The sequence below is a fragment of the Impatiens glandulifera genome, chromosome 4 (assembly GCF_907164915.1).
Source record: "Impatiens glandulifera chromosome 4, dImpGla2.1, whole genome shotgun sequence".
In the NCBI taxonomy this organism is placed as follows: Eukaryota; Viridiplantae; Streptophyta; class Magnoliopsida; order Ericales; family Balsaminaceae; genus Impatiens; species Impatiens glandulifera.
The window spans coordinates 49717330-49733944 of NC_061865.1; the positions used below are offsets into that span (position 1 = coordinate 49717330).

The window sequence follows — 16615 nt, forward strand, 5'->3', positions numbered from 1 at the left end:
TTATAAAAGAAATATGAGAGGTCATACATTTTAGTTTCAAAACCAGTTATTTGGTAAATATATATATATATGCCCGCCCCCAAGGCCGCCACTGCACACCTTACCCTTCACATTAAACATGGTGTCTTAGTCCATCACCCTTCAAAAATAAATAATAATAATAATAATAATAAATAAATAAATAAATAAATAAATAATGCCTTAGTCCATCACCCTTATCCTTAGGCCATTAGGGCTCACAAACCCAAATATAAAAAAAAAAAAAAAAAAAAAAGAAGCATTCATGCATTTAATCTATCTTATAATTACTCTGTCCCTTAATCCATAAACCCGGTACGTAGCCAGCTATTAAAGATAGAGGCATATAAAATACCAATAAAAAGCGGTATCTTTTTTTTTTTTTAGTTTTTCTTCTCACATCATTTATTCTTCCTCTTCATTTTCTTTTATATATATATATATATAAACAAAAAAAACACATGACAAAAAAAATTAACTAGTGTCCACCGAGATTTTAAGGTAAAAAGATACACAAGTTTTAAGTTAAATATATTTTATGAGTAATTCTCATTTTCGAATTGACGATTAGAACATTTATAGGCGAACTAAGTTCGGGCAAAGTCTTTTTCTAGTATGAACTGAAACACTTATATGAAATTTCTTAGTTTTCTCAGTTTATAATTAAAAATGAAAACTAAGTGACAACACCGATAAACTGAAATTCGTCAATAAAACTCTTTAACACATTTTCTCTAAATAAGAAAAAACGAATTAAGTCACGGATTCGATTTACATCGAACGCGAGCGGAGACAATAATTGTGGAAAACGAATTGAAAAACGAATTAAGTCAAAACTTCTCGCTTAAAAAATGTTGAGTCGTATAAAAATTATATATATATATATTTTGATAAAGTGTTAATTCTTATTAATTCAAAAATAATACAATATTAAACTACATCATCAAAACGATTAAATAATATATCAAATTTACAAAATTTATAATTATAATAAAATAATCTAATAATTTTATATTTTTAGGGTGACATCCAATATAAACTTATTTAAGTGATAAAGATGGTTGAGAAAGTAAAACAAGTCAGAACAAAATTTCTTCTGCAATGAAATTATACTTATCATAAGTTGAGTCTATAAACAAATTTTCATCAACCTTACAATAAAAAAAAATAATAATTAGAGAGAATAGAATTTCAATCTTCTTAATAATATTAAATTAAATTTATTCATTAAAGGAATTAAAAATATATAATATCAAAATATAAATTTTGTGGAAATAAAAAAGGAATAATAATTATCCAACATAAACAATTGACAACTTCTCTTTCTCCTTTTCCTCTTCTCCATCGCCACTCTTCAGTGCTCTTCCAAGATCTGACCTTTCTCTCTCTTTTCCCCATTCCCCATTCCCAACCTCTGTTCTCTTCGCTCTAAAATGTAACCCACCGTTCTTACAGGCCCGCCTTTATTTCTGGGCAGGCTTGAGGAATCTCTCAATTTTATACATCATGTTATCTTCTGCAGCTCAAAAGAAGGCGCTCCATTCTCTTCTTGCCTCCAGGTTAACAACTCTTACGATTCCTGAATCCCCATCTCCCTCCTTTTCCACCAGCGAAGAATTCGATTTCTCAGATGTATTCGGCCACCCTTCTTCGTCCTCCCCCCGTGCAAACAACGTACACCCATCTTCTTCATCGCCTTTATCTGTAGATCCTGAAATCATTCATAATCGATCTCACTCTTTTGTGGGTCCTTCTCCGCGTTTCACCCTTTCAAGTTCTCTTCCTTTGGGTTTATTCGATCTGGAAATCGATCCCGACAGCGCCGGAGAAGATGTAGAAGAAATTTGTGATTCTAAAATAGAGGAGGAAGTGAAGAAAATTGGTCCGGGTGATTTTGAGATTTTGAGGGTTGTTGGAAAGGGTGCTTTTGGGAAGGTATTTCAAGTGAAGAAGAGAGATAAAGATGGAATTATTGGCGGTTGTAGCGATGGGATCTATGCTATGAAAGTGATGAAGAAGGAGACGATTATAAAGAATAATCATGTGGACTATATGAAGGCTGAGAGGGATATACTTACCAAAGTTGTTCATCCCTTTATTGTGCAGCTTCGTTATTCTTTTCAGGTATTCTAAATTTGTAATCTTTCTATTTTGTACTTTGTTGATTATAGTCTTTCTCTTGAATTTCCCCTCATTGCTTGAAAAAAACATGAACATGGGTTTTACAATCATGATAGATTAGGTTCATTTCTGATTGAGTGCACCTTGATTAAAGTGGGGTCATGATAATGGGTTTGTTGTGCCACCCTATCAGTCAAGGTGCATGCAAGTTTGCTGGGGCCATTTGAAAATACTTTTTAAATCAAACATTTTTATTTCTTGATCCAAGTATAGAAACTAAAGCAAAAAGTTATTCCATTACAAAAGAAAGGAAATATGTACATGAAAACAAAAGGATATGATTTGTTTATGAACTTACTTTTAGGATTCAAATAAATAAAAGGAATTTGAAGTAGTTTTGGAATAAAGGATCAGATATCAACCCTAAGCTTGAGAAGGTACACCTCAAGGCAGAAATTCAAATGATCAAGCATAGATTTGTTGATGAAAACAAATGATTATTCAATGGAATTGATGTGGAATTATCGAGAACATAGTAGGGAATCTTATGAGAACCTAACACATAGTGTAATGCATGTAGAAATCATGTTTGGTCTTGGAGGATGAGAAAAAAAACTTACCCGATTGGAATTCTTCTGTGGCTAGGGTTGTGAGAATGAATTTGAGAAATCTTCTTTTGTAATTTTGCAAAGCCGATATGTTAGTAGTAGTAGTATAAAGGTGTATGATATGTTAGTAGTAGTAGTATAAAGGTGTATGATAATTAGTAGAGTAAGAGCTTATAAAATGTAAGAGTGGGTGATATTTGGAGTAATGAATTAAATAATTGGAATCTGGTTTATATCATTTTCAAGGCTTAAGTGCTCTCCTCGTCTATATTTTTTCTACTGAAGACGAAGTGTCCTGTTTCCGAACATGGAGAAGAATTCTGCAACAGTGATATAAGATGCAAATGAAGATCTAGGATTTGTAGAGCAATGTAGATGAGGAGAGTGGCCTAAGCCTTTGAAGTTAAATTAAACCAGATTCAATATTATTTCACTCATAATACATAACTACCATTTTTAAGCTACTAACCCACTAACTTAGTGTGCTAATTATCATACTACCCTTATACTACTAATATATCCTACTATTATTGTTACAACTTTAAAATGTTGTAGATGGTCTTGCATACGGGTTCTTTATTGTGTTGTTCCTTTCTCCATTTCTCATTGTTTGGCTACACATAGGAGGGTTTAGGGCTTGTTTATAAGTTTGTATCATTTATCTCGTTCTTTTTGGATCGTTCTATTTCATTTGAGGTCTTGCGTTGTATTGGTTGTGTTTAATTTATGTGGATGGTGCAATTTTTACGTTGTGTGCCCGTTTAATGAATTTTCCCTTAAAAAAAGAATTTAAGACTAGTTCTACTCACAGAAATTCTACTTAATTATCATAGACTTCAGACAAGATTAGCAGCTTGGCTTTGAGTGATTTATATATTCTGGATTAACAATCAATTATCCACCTGAGAGTCATCACCAGGACAAACTTTTGGGAATTATTTTAAGAAAAACTCTTATTTTCCAATTTGCTGCAACTCAAGGTTTATTTGGAAAATATGCTTGACTATCAGTTACAATCACAAACTCATTGAAAAATTCCCAAAGTTAAAATTGAAAGTATTTTTTTTTTTTCGTTTTGTATAAGATCTTTTCTGGATCATGATCTAGTTTACAGTGAAATTTTTGTTTCTTCATTTTTTATACAAATGTTTTCTTTGTGTCTTCCAATTTATAGTGTCTTTTTTTCTCCATCATGTTCAAATAATATATTTTTAACATGATCAGGTTTTATTTTTCCATGATTTTTTGCAAAGATAGCAAATGTATATTTTTCAGATATGACCAACATGAAGAAGAAACAGAAATTTGGTAACAAAACGCCCCGTGTCATATTGATCATTTTCTTGACTTGAGATGGGTTATTTAATTTAAAGTGTATTACTGTATAAGTAGGATTCTCTTGTCTACATTTTAAAATATTTTAACACTATTTTCTCTTTTTTTTCCATCATATTATCATTTATCCCTCTTAAGACAAAGTCTAAGTTGTATCTGATACTGGATTTTATCAACGGAGGACATCTTTTCTACCATCTTTACCGCCAAGGAATCTTCAGGTACTCTTTCTACAATAAATTTCGATAATTTTACTTTATATGTCTGTTTTTCTTTCTTAATTCTTGTTATCTTGTCTTGGATAGTGAGGATCAGGCAAGAGTTTATACTGCAGAGATAGTGTCTGCTGTTTCACACCTTCACAAATGCGGGATTGTGCATAGAGATCTTAAACCCGAAAATATTCTCATGGATGCAGATGGCCATGTAACGATAATATCTGTTTAACCTGTTCTCTTGCAGTAACGAAAAAATGTTTTACATTTATAGTTTTTTTTATCAGGTTATGTTGACTGATTTTGGGCTGGCCAAAGAAATTGATGAAACAAGCCGATCGAATTCAATGTGTGGGACAATGGAATACATGGCACCAGAAATCTTACTCTCTAAAGGCCATGACAAAAATGCTGATTGGTGGAGTGTTGGGATACTTTTGTATGAAATGCTCACTGGCCAGGTAATGAAAGCTTTAAATGCATTGTGCTGTTAAAAAAATCTGAGTTTGTGTTATTCTCAATTGCTCTAAATTTTCAACATTCATGAAGTAACATAGTTCTTGATTGATGAAGTGTATTTTGGTTGATGATTTGATTGGAAAAGTGATTGATGTTGGGATTGTGGTTATTTGAAAACACTTCTATTATGCATCTATATCTAGATCGGGATGAGAAACGCTGAATTAAATTTTCAATGTGTCTCACACTAAGATCACTTTTCAAATATAATGTCATCCAGATGAGTTTGACTGAATAGGTTTCCAAATGAAGCAAATCAGATACATATCAGTTATCCCCGTGTAAAAATTGTTGAAAAATTATAGTACTAATTGGTATAATTGCACAACTCCTGATCATGTTCTTTTATTTTCACCAAAACTGATTGTTAATTGCCTCAGCCACCATTTGCACATTCAAATAAGAAGAAACTCCAAGAAAAGATAATGAACGAGAAATTGAAGCTACCTCCACGGCTGACAGGCGAAGCACATTCCTTGCTGAAAGGAGTAAGTTCATGTTATTATATTTTGTTACTGGTTTGATCATTAAAAATTACAGACTTTCTTTTGTTCATTCAGTTGCTACAAAAGGATCCATCAAAAAGGTTAGGAAGTGGGGCTCGGGGATCAGACGATATAAAAACTCATAAATGGTTTAAGTCGACCAACTGGAAGAAACTTGAGACCAGAGAACTGCTTCCTAAATTCAAACCAGATGTGACAGGAAAATACTGCACAAATAACTTCGACACGTGTTGGACCACAATGGCCCTAGACGATTCGCCAGCTCCAACCCCACCAGCTGCAGGAGGAGAGCATTTTCATGGGTATACTTATGTTGCACCCAACACTTGGCTTTCTTCAGAAGAAGAGCATTGATCTTTCATTGATGAAACTGTTAGTTATAACCTAATTTCCTTCTGGACTTTTCTTAACTACTACTGGAACGGAACAAATTATTTAGTTTGTTGTTTATTTATGTTAGCATGTCATAGTTGAATTGGGTGATATTATCAAGTTAAATGTGTCTGTTTTATTTATGGTGTTGATTTAGTATTATTGTTACAAGGATTTATCAAATAAAAGGGCAAAACTGGTATTTTGCAATAATGTAATACAGTTATAGACATTAAGGATTTGGCAGAGGAAATGAAACAAGTTTCTCATGAAACTATGTTTTATTGTTTGTAATGCTAGAAGTAAAAAAAATAAAAATATATAATTAAATTTGTTAATATATTATATCTGCCTCAGGCAAAAACACAAATTTATAAATAAAAAAGTTATTCAAATATCAAAATAATACATAAGTTATAATATTAGATACTCCTAACAGATTACAGAATAAGAATGGTATATAAGTCAACATGTTTTCTTGGATTATAAGTAGATGTGAATAATTGTTTTTTAACAAGAAAAAGTCAATGTGTTTTCATGATTATTCTTTTGTTTATAGAAGCCAAAATAGACTAAATAATTTTTTATCTTTGTTAGAAGCTAAAGAGTTTAATAATCTTTAACCATTGTCGTTGTAATTTAAACAATGATAATGTTGATTTAGTCTTTCATAATCATTATGATCTTAATGAAAATTGATGAACTTTGACCCAAAAAAAAAAGTTGATGAAGAAAAAAAAATGATATATATATATATATATATATATATATATATATATATATTTATTGTATATGTTATTTTTTCAATTAAATATAAAATAAATAATTATAAAACGGGCTAAAGTAGTTCGACAAAATACATTTACAATTTTTAAAAAAAAATTAGGAAGTTAACTATTCACAATAAATCAACTTTAATTTAAGTTGTTCTTATTAAAAATGAAAACATAAATTACTCATATTTATTTTTAGGAAATATTAGGTTAGTTTTTGTGATAAACAGAGTGAAAATTAATTTTATTATGAATTACCTCTAAATATTTAAAACAACTATTATCAAGTGATAATAGTTTCAATAAGAATAATAATATATGCTATTAAGGGTTAAACTAGTTAATTAGAAATGAACCAGTAAAGTAAATCTTCTAATTTGAATTTGATGTGAAGTCTTTAGGGTGTCCTAAAAAAAATTGTTAAAAAAAATGATTAGTTAGTGTAGTTATATTTTATATTTTGTTGAATAAATATAATAATTTGTATATTATTTAAAAAAAAACATAATTTAATTGGTATGTATATATTGAGCTCGAAAGAAGTAAAAGGGTTTAACTTCAAACCAACTTAACTTGTCCTACTTACTATTTCTGTATTTCTGGTAAACGCTTTCTTTTTATTAATTGATTAAAGTAATCGTAGATGGTTTCCTAGTCTAAACATTAACTTTCAAAGTTAGTTGTCAGAAGCAAAAGGGTCAGGAAGGGATGGAGCCAAGCCAAAAAACCCTATGCAATGGTACGAAATAGGGATCTTAGGAGAAAGATAGGCGACACTCAATAGATCATCGAGAAAGGAAAGCGTTGATCTACGACATTTTTCACTTCTTATCTTATTAGTTTCGGCCTAAAGAGTCCGTTAACTGAAAGAAGAATTATAAGTTTTAACACAAATAATAATATAAAGATCACGAGTGTTATTATTTTGGGTGCGAAAGAGTCATAGCTGAACCTTACCTAGAACCCTTCCCTTAATATAAAAATTTAGTAAAAATATAGTTTAAATAATATATATTTTCTTATATCAAATTTTAATTAAAATATTTACAATTTTATAAAAAAGTTAAAAAATTTCAACATCTTATTATTAAGTTACATTATAATCATTAATTAAAGAACAAGTCAAACCAATCATGGTGAAAAAACAAAAACAAAGGAAGTTAAGAAAGTCCACATCAGCAGAGTGTGGGAGCCACTCCAGTAGCGCGCCTACTATGAACCGGACCGTGGCATTCCTGTCGTTACAGCTGATATAGGAGGGCAATAATGGAACGACATTTAACAAGACATTCAGTTCAAAACAGACAGACAGCTTTTAACAAAGAAAGGGAAAAACCACCTCTCCTTCTCTCTCTCTCCTTTTCCTCACTTTCTCCCTCTACACTTCTTCGTTCCCAATTTCTTAACCTGTCGAAGAAGAACAGACAAACCCAACAACAATGGACGCCGACGAGGTAAAGATTCTGTTTTTATCGAACCTTAACCAGCTCTACCAACTGCTTTATCTGATTCTGTTTTTAACGCCTTTTTAAGTTCTAAATATCATTCATTCCTCGAATGATGATCAAAATCAGCTTTCTTTTTTGAATATTTGTGATTTGGATGGATTTCTTGACAAATAATGATTCTTTTTTGTTCAGAGATTGACGGCCTTGAAGAAGGCATATGCTGATATAATCCTGAATACAGCTAAAGAGGCTGCTGCTAGGATATTGGTTTCGGAACGAAAAGCTTTTAGGTATCAGCATGAACTTAATGCTACTAAAGTTCAGGGGCTTCAGATGCTTCTTCGGTTAAAGCAACTGTCGGATTCTAAGGTAAGAATGAGATCGTGTTCATTGTTTTGTTGGAATCAAGGTTTTTGTTTCTATGTGATGTTAAAGTGTTTGTTTTGATAAAGGGTTTTGGAGTTTTATCTATACATTGGTTTGCATATTTATTGTTGGCCTTTTGTGGAAGAAGTGGATGACAATGTAGTTCTTAAGTTTCCTTTATGTGATTTCTAATCTACCTTTTGTTTGATGTTGGTTTTCTTCTGTATGCCATTTTTGGTCATTTTCATTGCAGCAAACATTACTGGTTAATCGATTTTATTATAAGGACCTTGAATCTTGTAGTAGAGGACTTAATTCCCATGTGAGAGCTTAAGGTTCTTATTTATCGAAGAAAATATGGGGTTTCTTTAACTTAGTTGGCATTGATACTTTTTAAGGGACATAAAATGTTTACCATGTTTGGAGAACTCTTTACATGGAAGTTCTCTTTCTTGGATTTCAATGGACACATATATCAATTTGTTTAGCAATGAAGAACAATTTCCACAGTTTATTTTGTGTTTTCTTGTGGAATGTAAGCATTGGTTTTAGTAGTGACTCTTCTTTACTTGAGAAATATTTTCATAATCTTCTCAGCTGTAAACTTTCCCATGGGAAATTACAAGAATGAGGAAAAAACAGTAAGAATAAGATGAAAAAAATGATTCTGTAGGATGCACCGGAGTTCTTCATAGAGCTTTCGTGAATATATTACATCAGTAAAATTTCTTCTTATTCACCTTGTTTGTTGTACCATGTTCCTAGTTTTGGTGAATGTCACATTTCGGCTATTTTTTTTTTGTGAAAAGACGTTGTCTTTAATTAAGATTCCTAATCGGCACAACCACAGTTTTGAATTCACGAAACAACCTTCATGAATTCGAAGAACAAAACCAAAAACAACACAACACAACACAAGAGCTGGAAAAAATAACAAATTCAAAAAGAAGACAAGTTTGTTCATTTCAATTTTCAAGCATGATATCCTCATTGACTCTCCTTTATAAATCAACCAATCCGGATGAGTCTGATACAAGGGGGAAATGGTAGTAAGGTTAACGGTTGGAAAGCCTACCGAGTTACGATAAGTGGTGGTTATTAATATAGTAGTATAAATAGAACATTATTGTTAAGAGGAGAATTCAACTAATCATTTCATAACTACTCACAACTAATGTTCTATTTATACAACTATATTAATAACCGCTACTTATCATAACCAGTAGGCTTCCCAATCGTTAACTTCCACTATAGTGCATTAACCCTAATACTTTTTTCCATGTGTTTCTCTGAATCCTTCCACACACTTGAATCCCTTTCTTAACACTCTCCACATTTCTTCTTTTTACTTGGAAAACCCTTGCATTCCTTTCACACCAAATCTCATAAACACATGCAGCAAAACAAGCATCGATACATTTTGGAGAAAAAGCTTATCTTCTTAACAATCCAATCTTTTACCTCATGCCAAACCTTTGGAGCTCTCGGAACGATCATGCCCTTATTCAGATTTTTCCAAATAAAATAGGTGTATGGACATTCAAAGAAAATATGATCTTTCAAATAAAATACAGTTTTGCTTGTTATATTGGCCAAGAGGAAACAAGGCTAGGATATCATGAACATGCTCGCTTAAAATCAGTTCCCCAAGATTTGTCTCATCTATTTCTCATCCAATGAGGATATTCCCTATCAATACTGAAACAGCTTACATGTTACTAGCTCAAGTTAAACCATATCCTCTTAACAATCTAACGAATTGTGATATTGATATGAAATTTCTATTTGAAAGCTCAATATCTCATATTCATCGCAATGTTTGAACCAATCTATTTATTTAGAGCCAGAAATTAGAGTTAGGAGGGGATTCAACATAATGTAAAAAAAAAATTAGGGGTCTTGAACTTAATATAAGAAAATATTTCAAAACAAAAAAAAAACTTAAAAACCACTAGATTAGTAGTCTATTATAAGTTTTAAAATATTTGGATACATAAAAGTGTAGTAGATAATAATTTTTTTTATTTGAGTTGGGCTTAAGCCCAGGACAACCCCTACATTGATCCGCTCCTGTTTATACCTACTAGAGTTTTATTTGTTATGAATTGATATGAAATCATGATTATGGCTTTGAAGGATCAATTAGAGGACCGTGGCTTGGAAATTAGAAAATTATTATGTAATGTTACTAGATAATTAATATTTACCTAAACAAAAAGTTTCTAATGAGAGCTAGTAGTTAGTAGAGATGGAATTAGATTAGTTTAGCGTCTTATTAGAACGAAATAGCTACCCACCATTTGGAAATACTTTTTTTATAGATATATTTAGATCCAGACATAAAGTAAAAAGTGTTTCCAAATGAGTTTATTAATTTGATAGCGTAAATCATGAAATGACATTATTGATAATGAGATTGATTTGAATTCTTGGCTTGGGAACCCTATCCTCGTTAGTCTCATCCCAATTTCTTTCCATATTCTCATATTACTTCAATCCTAGGCTAAATGAAGGTTATTTTGAAAGAAAGTACTTATTGTCCATTGTTTCTTTTAGCACAATTCATCTCCCAACTATTTAAGTATAGTATTCTACAATTGTTTTTAGTTCCTGTTTCCACATATGCACAATGTCGATGTTTAGTTAGCAGCAGTTGGAGTCACACAACATCTCTATAACCATTGATTAGACTATTGAACACATCAATTAATCCACATTTTACCCATGTTTGTGTGCAAACTGTCAGTTGCTATCATTGACTAATATGCAACATATCCGGAGTTAACTGTACTATCAGCTATGAGGTAGAAACCCTCAATACTTATATTTTTACCTGCTTTTATTCTCTCTTTCAGTTTACTTATTTTTGTAGATAATAGTTTAGGAATGCGTTATAAACTGAGGCAAATATTTCAGGCTAGTGAAGCTGAGTTGATGTCTTTGAATCAGCAGAAGAAGATAGAACTACTCGAGTCACAACTCCAGGAAGCTGAGGACAGAGTAAGAAACATTTTTTCTTCACTATTCTCAATAAATTAAACAAGTTTTTAACTTCTCAAGGTTAGTTCATTAAACCTTTAATCAGTTTGGATAGTGTGCCTTGGTCCCATTTGAAAATACTTTTTATTCATGTTTCTCGATCCAAATGTATAAACATATGTAAACTAAACTTTGTTTAGTCAGAAGCAGTTTCAAAATTTTATTTTTGTTTCTGTATCTAGATCCAGATACAGAAACAGAAACATATTCAAAAAGTGTTTCCAATGAAGAGAAATATTTATGTACACAGACATACTGAATATCAACCTGCCAAGCCTCCTACCTGAAGCCTTTTTACATGGTTAAACTATTGGTTTGAGTAAACAATTATTGTACATTTTGTTTCTTAAAGTGTGCTTAAATACGAATTTATAAATTTGTTGACTTTAAAGAACTGATGCGCAAAGCTAATGACCCAATATAAATCTCCTTACTCTCCTTTTTTTTTTATTTGGGAGGACACAATGTGCCTATGTTAAAACTAAAGAATAAAGCATAGCGTCACTACAAAAGCAATGCTCTCAACATCACAAAAAAGCTGCAACAAAATGAAACAAAGGGAGAATTAAGGTCATATACAGTGTACTAATTTAAAGAAAAATAACTAATAAACCCAAATGAATCGATATGATTGAAAGTTTCCAACTTATGGTTAAGATATAACTTGAAAATTTTGAAAAGGAACATTTTTATGATGAAGTATCACATATATATCTTAAAGAATGCCACTTGGTTAAACAGCAATATTCTGTGGTCATTACAATGAGATATATTAAGTAAACAAATCGTTTTCGGCTCCTTGGTCATTAACCATAGATCTGTCTAATGATCTTACAGTTGATCCTTGTTATTTATCAATTTTAAGCATCTTACCTTGCAACTTATGGAGCTTCAGCTGTCATGGTTCTTAGCTTCATTTAGTTATCCTCAATTTCAAAAAAATCAACACAAGTATAAATTGTTTAAGACTGCAAATTCATGAATAACAACTGAAAATCAACATTGTATAAATTATGTTTAATATATATATATTTTTTCTGTTTTATATATATATAAATTAACTTGAATGCAAATCTTGCCCCATAGAACATAAGCTTCTTATCTACCGAAGTTAGCTCAAGTGGTAAGATTATAGAACTAAGAGGCTAGGTCTGAGGTTCGATTCTTACAGAAAGCACCTTGATAAAAGTGGGAAGTCATGGTGATAGGATGTTGTGCTAGCCTCCCTCTAGGTTTGGTCTTGTAAACTCTTAGAAAGGTAAAATGGAAATGTGTTGACCATCCCTGTGAAATAACAATATCAGATGCTAAATTTCTCATGTGGTGATATAAAATGTGCAGATAAAGAAATCAGAGATAAGATCGTTGAATCAACAGAAAGAAGTGGAAGAGCTTGAAGCACAACTTCATGAAGCTGAGGATATTGTAAAAGATCTACGGGATGAACTCAAAGAATTAGAGGCTGAGCTGGAACGAGGAAAGAACCGAAAGATACAGCAACTAAATGAGCCTGACAATTATGTTCTAGACACTTCAAAAGTAAATGGGATAAGTGATGATCCTCAATCAGCTATAATCTCTTCATTGGAATCAGCCGAACAATTAATCCAGTATTTTCCAAATGAAACTGCTGTTAAACCGAACCTTCAGCCCAAATTGTGTACCTCCGATATACTCCCTCCTCCAGCAGAGCCACCACTAGAGGCATCTTTTGCTGCTGCTGCTGACATGAATCCATCTTCCATTGTGAGAAATGAAGGTGTTATGAATTCTTGTGCCGATAAATCTAGTCTTCCTAATATAATACTGAAATGCAAGGATCCTGACGCATTTAGATACCGACGCACTCAGCGCATCCGTGCATTTGAGGAGAAGCTGATGTCTGGACAGTTAGGCTATAATGATCCAGTGAATAGCATAAATGAAGAGCTAATAAGCCTAAAGAAGGACAAGGAAGGTGAAGGGGTCCGTAAAACAGCTATTCGCAAGACCAGTAACAATGGAACTACACAGAAGAAAGGAGTATCTTCTGTTAAGTCTACCCGTAGGAAAAGGAGAAGAGCTAAGTATAGAAAAACTAAGACTTCCTTGTCAATAGCTGGGAATAATCCCGACACTGAAGCAGATTGCATTGATAATAATGACCTTCAGTTTGGAGAAGCTCCTATGAATGTGGCGGTTGCCTTAGTTTCACCTAACACTACAGAAACTGGAAATGATATGGAAGTTGTCAAAGCTATTAATTCTGAGAAAATATCAAATAGTGGTGAGGTGGCTATTCAAGAATTGATTCAGCTGAAAGAAGTAAAGGGGTTAACTGACAACAGTCCACAGGTCTTGCCTTGTGACATTGATACAAAGGAAACCGACATGCCATTGAAAAAACCATTAGAAACTTTCGGCGTTGACCAAACCTTGGCTAACAGGATTATTAAATATACATTCCAAAGAAAGAGGAAAAAAGATTCTATGAGCAGCAGCTCTGATGGGACTGCTTCTCTTGAAATTTGCAGCATGAAGAAAAGAGAAGTTGAGAAGCAAAACGATCCTGTGGAGATGCAGATGTCTAGCAAGACAACCGAATCCTCTGGCGACAGTAGGCTCATAGATCAGGTTCCTTGTCAGGTTGGTTATTGGCATATTACATGTTGATTGATCTTTCTCTTATTGTTACTAGTACATTGCTGTTTGTTCATATGCACATATGATAAAATTAGATATTTTATCTGACTTCACAACTATAAACAGTAGCTTGCTGTGTGAACAGTTTAGCATTATATAAGCTACAGAATAGGAAGACACAAATAATCCCTTATATAGATCCTGACATCATGTAGAAATATTTCATTAATAGGAGACTTTGATTATAAGTTACTACATATTAACAGTTTCATTCATAAAACGATTTAGTCTTATTTACTTACTATTTTTTATATAAACATCTCATAAGTCTAAAATGAAAAACAATCTGACTATTGGTATTAGCAATCTACAACTAGAAAGAATGAAAGCAGACCAAGAATACTGAAAGATTGAAGATTAAAAAAAGAAGAAGAATGAAGACGAAGAGTAGACTAGAATAGAGCAGGAGCTTTGCATATACCGAGAAGTATTATTTCATATGTTTTGTAGAGAATAAAAGACTAACCTTGCACTTATTTATAGATGTATAGGTATAGGTTTAAACGTAATTATATAATCCAAACTTATCTCGAATAATCCTAACACACCCTTATTATAATTCTATAATTCCAAACTTATCTTTCCTATTCCTTTTATAATCATATATAATTTCAAACTTGTCTCTAATAATCCTAATCCTTATTATAATTATATAACTCCAAACTAATCTTTAATAATCCTAATCCTTATTTTTTAATATCTTCTTTATTCTTGACTTAAGTCTGTTCTGTAACACAACTAAACACATCTGCCTACTTAAAGATTAAATCTTTTTTCTTTAAAGGTTTGATGATAGGAGTATGTAGAAGCTTAGTAAATAAGAAAGATTTTCTTGTTTTTATTTTAATGTTTGTTGCATAATGAAATTATTTAGTTGATGAACTGAGTGATTAGATGATCGAAAAGAAATAAGATTGTTCTTTTATAAAACAAAACTCAAAAAACCCAACATCAATCAAGCTAGTAGGAACATTTGAACACTTAGGTGAACCAATATGTTGGATTGTGATATAATATTTTTTTTTGTCAAAGTGTTTATGTCGCAAACAAAACGCCATAATACTCATCCATCACATATCTACTATGGCAAGGGTGAACTTTACATTTTTATGTTCTACTTTGTTTTTCTTTGGCCTTATATGCAGGTAGTGTTGGTTTCTAGTTTGTGTGAGCCTGAACTGAACATGAATTTTTTCTTTTCTAACAATCATCTATATATTTTCATGACTGAAGATATATTTTGTTCTTCCTTTCAGCAGCTTATAACTCTTTCGGTGGCAGTAAGTTAAATTTGGTTCAAATCCGTCACCCTTATGTATATAGTGAGGATGTTTGTAGAACTTGAAGGATGAGCAACACAAACACCATTATGACGTTTCTCTCCATGAACTTGACCTTTGTCCACTACTATTATACTTTGGGTAGTAAATTTGTATGCATTAAGATATCCTAATTTGTGCAACTTTTTATTACTGTGATTTTTCGAAATTAACTTAGTAGTAAGTAGTATTTTTCAGTATTGTAGTATCCTTCTTTTTATCATCTTTGTTTTTTATTCCCTTAGGTATATTCCCATAATTGAACCTTTAGAATTTTTTAAAAAATGATTAGGCTTTTTATAATTTATCATGATCTCTATCTTATCATCTAACCTCTTCTGAAACAATTCTTTTTAATGTGTAATTCTTTAAATATTTAAGAGGTTGGATTCTAATTTTAAAAAAAATGCAATTGTTGAAACTGTGTGACTATTCTGTGCTAGTTTTCTAATTAGAATAAACTCTAATTTAATAAGAGAAAAAAATACTAATGATAATAATATTTAAGCCAACAACTTATTTGCATTGTGTTTGAATCACAATACGAGCACACGAATTACCATAATACGAATATATCTCATTTGGATAGTATGTTAATGGCGATACAATCACGTATTACTCGTATATGAGCACACTGCATTCAGGGTCGGCCCTAGGGTAAGGCAACCAATACTCATATATGAGCACATTGCATACAGGGTCGGCCCTAGGATAAGGTAACCAATGCACTTGAATAGGGCCCCCCATTTTTATAAGCCCCATTTTTTATATTTAATAATATTATATTATTAATATTATTTTTTCCTTTTTTTTCTCTTTTAATATTAAATATATATTATAAAAATAACTTTTTTTATCTCTTTTTTAGTCTTGTATTATAATATATTAATTATTTATATTTTATTTTATTAATTAAAATTATTATTTTTTTATTTTTACTATTTTAGGGGTCCAAAATTTAAATTTGTATAGGCTAAAAAATCTGAGGACTTCTTAGGGCTATTTTTTCTCTTTGAATAATTTTTTTTATTAATTTACTAATTATTTATTTTGAATTTATAAATTAAATTAATCATAATTATTTTCATAATATTAATTTTTAAATTTAAATTATTTTATAACTTTAATTAATATGAATACATTAATTAATAAATATACAATCATAATTTAATTTTTATAAAATTATTTATAATTATAATAAATAATATTAAATTTATTTTAATCTCAATTCATATTAAATTGATAAATATTTCATTCTAAAAAGTATAAATTTATAAATATCATAAAAAATTGA

General features: G+C 31.1%; 2 protein-coding genes across 3 annotated transcripts; both read left to right on the top strand.

Moving 5' to 3' along the window:
- The first annotated feature begins 1333 nt into the window (after positions 1 to 1333).
- Positions 1334 to 5833, top strand: LOC124934166 (serine/threonine-protein kinase AtPK2/AtPK19-like). Its single transcript, XM_047474649.1, has 6 exons — positions 1334 to 2142; positions 4221 to 4303; positions 4388 to 4508; positions 4585 to 4758; positions 5197 to 5304; positions 5377 to 5833. The coding sequence occupies exons 1-6, from the start codon at positions 1525 to 1527 to the stop codon at positions 5674 to 5676; spliced, it is 1404 nt and encodes a 467-aa protein (XP_047330605.1). The 5' UTR covers positions 1334 to 1524; the 3' UTR covers positions 5677 to 5833.
- A 1929-nt stretch (positions 5834 to 7762) lies between these two features.
- LOC124935988 lies at positions 7763 to 15518 on the top strand. Of its 2 annotated transcripts, none has more exons than XM_047476437.1 (5): positions 7763 to 7921; positions 8108 to 8284; positions 11198 to 11281; positions 12662 to 13945; positions 15259 to 15518. In XM_047476437.1, the coding sequence occupies exons 1-5, from the start codon at positions 7907 to 7909 to the stop codon at positions 15289 to 15291; spliced, it is 1593 nt and encodes a 530-aa protein (XP_047332393.1). In that variant the 5' UTR covers positions 7763 to 7906; the 3' UTR covers positions 15292 to 15518. The 2 variants fall into 2 exon arrangements, with proteins under 2 accessions (XP_047332393.1, XP_047332394.1); XM_047476438.1 differs by having other exon boundaries at positions 15262 to 15518.
- The last annotated feature ends 1097 nt before the right edge of the window (positions 15519 to 16615 follow it).

Bases quoted from the DNA above. Each gene is read 5' to 3' on its own strand.
- LOC124934166 (XM_047474649.1), top strand. From the start codon at position 1,525: ATGTTATCTTCTGCAGCTCAAAAGAAGGCGCTCCATTCTCTTCTTGCC. The intron at 4,509-4,584 runs GTAACGATAATA...TTTTTTTATCAG, and splicing joins TCATGGATGCAGATGGCCAT to GTTATGTTGACTGATTTTGG. The intron at 5,305-5,376 runs GTAAGTTCATGT...TTGTTCATTCAG, and splicing joins CACATTCCTTGCTGAAAGGA to TTGCTACAAAAGGATCCATC.
- LOC124935988 (XM_047476437.1), top strand. The intron at 11,282-12,661 runs GTAAGAAACATT...TAAAATGTGCAG, and splicing joins TCCAGGAAGCTGAGGACAGA to ATAAAGAAATCAGAGATAAG. The intron at 13,946-15,258 runs GTTGGTTATTGG...TCTTCCTTTCAG, and splicing joins TAGATCAGGTTCCTTGTCAG to CAGCTTATAACTCTTTCGGT.